The 6,042-nt window shown below is 49.0% G+C and overlaps 2 protein-coding genes across 2 annotated transcripts; both read right to left on the minus strand.

Moving 5' to 3' along the window:
- Positions 1–228: 228 nt before the first annotated feature.
- Positions 229–2,336, minus strand: LOC131382759 (TATA-box binding protein associated factor 11 like protein 2-like). The gene is made up of 2 exons (XM_058435262.1): positions 2,202–2,336; positions 229–819 (listed from the first exon to the last, which is right to left on the minus strand). The coding sequence occupies exons 1-2, from the start codon at positions 2,334–2,336 to the stop codon at positions 229–231; spliced, it is 726 nt and encodes a 241-aa protein (XP_058291245.1).
- Positions 2,337–5,482: 3,146 nt separating this feature from the next.
- Positions 5,483–6,034, minus strand: LOC131382760 (TATA-box binding protein associated factor 11 like protein 2-like). Its single transcript, XM_058435263.1, has one exon. The coding sequence runs from the start codon at positions 6,032–6,034 to the stop codon at positions 5,483–5,485; it is 552 nt and encodes a 183-aa protein (XP_058291246.1).
- Between the last annotated feature and the right edge of the window lie 8 nt (positions 6,035–6,042).

Below are 6,042 nucleotides of genomic sequence, written 5' to 3' on the forward strand. Positions count from 1 at the left end.
AAACCGCCTCAACATGACCTCGGAGGCCCAAACATTTAGCCAAGGCTACTGTGAAACAATCTGCTGTCTTCATCCAGCTAAGGGCAACTTGACATTTGAAGACGCAGAGATCGTGGGTAAATCCAGGGTAGACTGAGAGGAAGAAGCTCAGCTAACGCAGACCTGTCACTGGAAGACGAAGGCAGTACTCCTGCCTGCACAAACAGACCCCTCCCTCTGGCCTTGGGCCTAGAACGTGATTTTTCTGTAGTTGAAGTTGGGGAAGAGGCCCTTGGGCTTTAACCTGCGAACAGCCTCCCTTAAATGCTTGGGCTGCAGTGGGGGCGTTTCTCCCCACATCTCACACACCTCCAGGGCCTCTTCCAGCACTTCTCCGACGAAGACCTTGGCTATTCCAGCCATGGCAATGGCCACGTTCTCAGGCACCGATCTGCCAGTGATAGACTGCATCAGACCTGCAATGCGTGCTTTTGGGAAAGCTGACCGGCGAAACACTTCGTAGCGGGCCAGCTGCTCCTCAGACATGGCAGACAGCAGGGTTGCCATCCTCTGAGCCTCCTCCGCATCCACGGTGGGCTTCCTGTCCTTCTTTCCTTTGGTGTCTCTTTTCCGTCTTTTGGCTGCAGGAGGAGCTGAGGCTGAGGCTTCCTTGTCACCTTCTGTGAGGTCCATGACATCCTGACTGCTGAGTGCACGTTCCCGAGCCCTGGGTTCTTCCAAGTGCCCATCTGGGTCGTCAGGGATTCCATCCCTGTTGCTGCCCTTCAGACCTTGGGGCATGGCGAACACCTCAGCAGACACACCTGTTTGCCTGCCTGTCTCCACGGGTGAGATTCAGGTCGCCTCCGAGACAGCAGCTGTAGCAGCAGAAGTTCCAGCTGGAGTGGTTTGATTACGGATCCGAAATGAGATTTTGAGAACCTTTCAAAGATTTTGGCTGCTATGTTTCTGGCGACCCATAGTATAGCCACAACTGGACACAGCTCCCTGCATCCCCTTCCCACACACAAACACACACACTGGTTTTTCTCCCTTCCACAATGTGGAGAAACTTGTGGATGGAGAGTAGATTAGTTTTAGATCAAGGCAGAATAAATTCTCACGAATTTTGGATATAGAAAACCAACCCCATCTCGCAGGCCAGAAGTTGTACTAGGCCAAGTGACTGCCTCCTGCTCAGAGTCACACGAGGGACCTCCAGGATGGGTCTGTCTGTGTGGTCGTTGCCTTCACCTGAGAAGGGTCTGGCTTCGATCTGATTCGAGTTCGTGGCAGAATTCAAGGCCTCAGGGTTGTGAAAGGCAGGCCCACATGTTGGTTCTGCCAGCTGCTGGGAGGATGCTCTGAGCTCCCACAGGTGTTGCCCAGGTCTGGGCTGTGCAGCTCCCTGGGTGGGTCTGCACAGCCAGTGCTGAGGAATCACTCACAGGGGAATGGGATCTCAGGGAGGTTCAGTCCCTTATAAACAACTCAGATGATGGCATTAGACCCAGCCCTTAACAGCCATTGTTTCTGGGTATTCCCAACCTAACCAGGGGTTTGGGCGGGCTCCTCAATTCAAGGTTCCGCCCACACCCAAGGGAGGGGCAGAGGCAGGGCTAAGGCTCTGGGAGGGGCGCGGGAAATGCAGGGGGCATTTCAGAATTCTGTCTTCCTCACAGAATCGCAAAGTTGACATTTCACAACAGTGAAGAATACATTGACAGTAAAAATGAGACATTTTATGAAGTTGCACATTAGAAAACTTAAATGTCAGAGAAAAAAATCTCTGACTCATAGGGAAACAAGTGGTTTATCAGATACTCAGAAAATAGACTGGGCTGGGTGACGGGAATATGAAAATATTATTTCAATTTTATTGTCTTTGGCTGTATTGTATTTTATTGCATTTTATTCATTTATTTTTGAGACAGAGTCTCGCTCTGACCCCCAGGCTGGATTGCAGTGGCCTGATCTCAGCTGACTGCAGCCTCTGCCTCCTGGGCCCAAGCAACTCTCCTGAGTCAGCCTCCAGAGTAGCCGGGACTAACTGCGAACGCCACCACGCCAGGATAAATTTGTATTTCTTAAAGCAGAGAGGAGGTTTCACCATTTTGGCCAGGGAAAGCCCCAGCCTGGCAGGCGCCACAAAGACCCCGGCCACTGCGGCCGCCGGCAAAAGGGCGCCGACTACAGGAGGGATCAAGAAGCCTCAGGGCTACAGGCCTGGCACTGCGCAAAATCAGAAAGTACCAGAAGTCCACGCAGCTGCGCCTCCTCAGGCTGCCCTTCCAGCGCCTGATGCGCAACATCGCGCAGGATATCATCCTGGACGTGCGCTTCCAGAGCGCGGCCATTGGCGCCCTACAGGAGCCCAGTGAGGCTTCCCTGGTGCATCTCGTTGAAGACACCTAGCCGCGTGCCATCCACGAATGCCCTGCCCTCTTCTCCCCTATAGATGTGTACCAGCGCTCTGCTTTCTACCCTCTTCCAGAGGAAACACAAATCGATCGGTTGATCATTTAAGCCTTTCTGGCTTGGGTCCAACTATTCGTGCAGTCGTACTTGGAAGCTTTGTACTTTATGCTTCTAGAGACTAGACCCTATACAGCATCGGCTTGGAATAGTGGAGCTAGCTAGCTGAAACTTTATTTAGGCATATGCCAATTGCTTGTGAGGGCAAAGGCAGGCAGTGAGGATGCTAAGCTTGTCACAAGAGAGTAAATACTGGAAAAGAGTCAAGTACAGTCACTTTATTTGTTGGATAACTTGTCACCACTTTACCAGCACCAGTCAGAGACCACAATTCTCTGAGAAGTCTCCAGTTGTACATTGTGAGATAGACTTTAAGAATAGTAGGGAAGCTCCAGGAAAAACCTCTTTGTCGTGAACGTGTAATACAATCGGCCATGAAAGCTGTCAAAGCTTTCTCCTGGAGAGGTACCACTTTCTGCAGATTTCTTTCTTCAGAGCTGTGGCTATGTGTTATTATATATTGAGAAGATTTCCTATGCGATTTTTAAAAAGTCAGGAAACAAGAGATGCTGGCAAGGCTGTGAAGATATAGAAAGAATTTTACAATGTCTGTGAGAGTGTAAATCAGTTCCACCATTGTGGAAGACAGGGTGGCGATTCCTCAAGGATCTAGAACCAGAAATACCATTGGACCCAGCTATCTCATTACCTGGTATATACCCAAAGGATTGTCATTCATCCTACTATAAGGACACATGCACAGGTACGTTCACTGCGGCACAGTTTACAAGAGCAAGCACCTGGAACCAACCCAAATGCCCATCGGTGATAGACTGGATGAAGAATATGTGTGATATTTACACCGGGGAATACTATGCAGCGGAAAAAAGAACGAGTTCGTGTTCTTTGCGGTGACATGGATGACACGGGGGACCATCATTCTCAGCAAACTAACACAGGAAAGGAAATACAAACACCACATGTTCTCACTCGTAAGCGGGAGTCGATCAACGAGAACACATGCACAGAGAAGGTGGAACATCACACACCGTGGCCTGTCACGGGTTGGGAGTCAAGGGAAAGGAGAGCACTAGGACAAACAGCCATGGCATGTGGGGCTTAAAGCCCAGATGGTGGGTTGATTGGTGCAGCAAACCGCTATGGCACATGTATTCCTCGGTAACAAACCTGCACGTTCTGCACAAGTATCCCATAGCTTAAGGGAAAAACAAAAACAAAAACAAAAACGAAAAAACAATGCGGAGGGACACCGAACCCGCTCAGCTAATCCAATTTTCCTCTCTGAGAAAACAACGCTGTGTTCCTGCTCCTGAGCTGACCTCTGAGACCTTGATGGGAACTTGTTTCTGTCTTCAGCAGTTCAGCCTAACTCAGACCCCTCTCAATGTATTGAGTTCTATGAGGGGCAAGAGAAATGTTCTAAGCTTGTGTGTGGAGCTGAGAGCAATCTAAAGACGGGGAGATAATGAGTCTCTTGGAGCTTCCTTCTTTTGGGAGCTCAAGCACTTTGATTCCTGAGGGAGCCCTCCCGTCTCCATCAGTTCTGCCGAGAACCTGTACCCTCCTTGTGTCTCTATGACACACTGGTCTAACTTGTTGTACGCCTTTACAAGAAAGTTGGTAGAATAAAAGGAAAGCTAAAGAAGGCCGGAATATGGAGGTATGAAACGGAATTTCCCCATTCTTGGTAAAGTTTAGACATTTGTGTAACATCCAAGGGCAGATTCTATGTACAATAAGGCCCTGTTTTAAGAGCAAAAGCTGAGTGTATGAGGAAATACAACTATATTGTATGGGGATATATTTTGCTTCAGGAAGAAAGAGTACATGTTATTCTCCATTCAATATTAGAGCAGAACAAGGGAGTCTCTTCGATTCTTTTGGCTCATACTCTGTGATTCAGGGGGCACATGGCACAGGTAAGCAGACTGAAATGGCACCACGGATATCTGTGAGCTGTGCTGGGAAGGTTCACAGTCATTCCGTAATAATTCTCAGGTCTTTATTCTATGATGAAAAAGTACTCCTTTGCATCCTAAAGGTACAGCAGAGTATGTACAAGTAGAGCATGGTATAACTTTGTCACTTGTGATGAACCTACTTGGTGCGATATTTTAATAACTTCTCCCATGTCTCAGTACTCAGGTGTGATTTTCGGAGTGGGTCATCGGTAGAATGAATAAAATCAGGAATACTGTAAAGCAACGTTTGGAACTAAATTTCAGTGTCTCTGGAAGCACTGGCGATATCGCCATGTGTAGCAAACCTGAAGTATCAATAGGCTGTCTCCATGCCTTTGAAATTACATATAGGTTCATTACAAATGGCGGCGTGAGGAAAGGTTGTTTCGGAATTGGCTGCTCTCTAGACTTATACGATGCATCTATACTACGTTACATTCTAAAACAGGAAAGGATCACTCGCTGACAGAAAGCTCAGTAGGCAGGAATAAGAGAAGACTCAACTGAGAGGAAAAAAAATGCTTTGTGATGTAACTTTTATTTCTTCAGTTGGGAAAAGCATTTAACTGCTTTGTGATGACTCACAAAAATACATATGAGCATGAGGAATACAAAGGAGAACAACTGGGAAACATTGCTGGAGGCTTCACCTACTGAAACCTAGACATAAGCATACAAGCTAAGTCACGGCAAGAGCAGGCTTCAGCATGAAACCGCAGAAATCTCCTGGAAAGGGCTTCCCTCTCTGAATGCAGCTTCCTGTCCACAGGATGCTCAAGGCCCAGGCACCTTTATTCTTCCAACTAGAAAGACATACCAAACCGCCTCAACATGACCTCGGAGGCCCAAACATTTAGCCAAGGCTACTGTGAAACAATCTGCTGTCTTCATCCAGCTAAGGGCAACTTGACATTTGAAGACGCAGAGATCGTGGGTAAATCCAGGGTAGACTGAGAGGAAGAAGCTCAGCTAACGCAGACCTGTCACTGGAAGACGAAGGCAGTACTCCTGCCTGCACAAACAGACCCCTCCCTCTGGCCTTGGGCCTAGAACGTGATTTTTCTGTAGTTGAAGTTGGGGAAGAGGCCCTTGGGCTTTAACCTGCGAACAGCCTCCCTTAAATGCTTGGGCTGCAGTGGGGGCGTTTCTCCCCACATCTCACACACCTCCAGGGCCTCTTCCAGCACTTCTCCGACGAAGACCTTGGCTATTCCAGCCATGGCAATGGCCACGTTCTCAGGCACCGATCTGCCAGTGATAGACTGCATCAGACCTGCAATGCGTGCTTTTGGGAAAGCTGACCGGCGAAACACTTCGTAGCGGGCCAGCTGCTCCTCAGACATGGCAGACAGCAGGGTTGCCATCCTCTGAGCCTCCTCCGCATCCACGGTGGGCTTCCTGTCCTTCTTTCCTTTGGTGTCTCTTTTCCGTCTTTTGGCTGCAGGAGGAGCTGAGGCTGAGGCTTCCTTGTCACCTTCTGTGAGGTCCATGACATCCTGACTGCTGAGTGCACGTTCCCGAGCCCTGGGTTCTTCCAAGTGCCCATCTGGGTCGTCAGGGATTCCATCCCTGTTGCTGCCCTTCAGACCTTGGGGCATGGCGAACA

The sequence above is a fragment of the Hylobates moloch genome, unplaced genomic scaffold (assembly GCF_009828535.3).
Source record: "Hylobates moloch isolate HMO894 unplaced genomic scaffold, HMol_V3 SCAFFOLD_3922, whole genome shotgun sequence".
Taxonomy (NCBI): Eukaryota; Metazoa; Chordata; class Mammalia; order Primates; family Hylobatidae; genus Hylobates; species Hylobates moloch.

Excerpts from the sequence above, each read along its gene's own strand:
- LOC131382759 (XM_058435262.1), bottom strand. The coding sequence starts at position 2,336 with ATGGCCGCGCTCTGGAAGCGCACGTCCAGGATGATATCCTGCGCGATG. Across the intron at positions 820-2,201 it reads TTTTGCGCAGTGCCAGGCCT|ACAGGCAGGCAAACAGGTGT; the intron begins GTAGCCCTGAGG and ends TCACCCGTGGAG.
- LOC131382760 (XM_058435263.1), bottom strand. The coding sequence starts at position 6,034 with ATGCCCCAAGGTCTGAAGGGCAGCAACAGGGATGGAATCCCTGACGAC.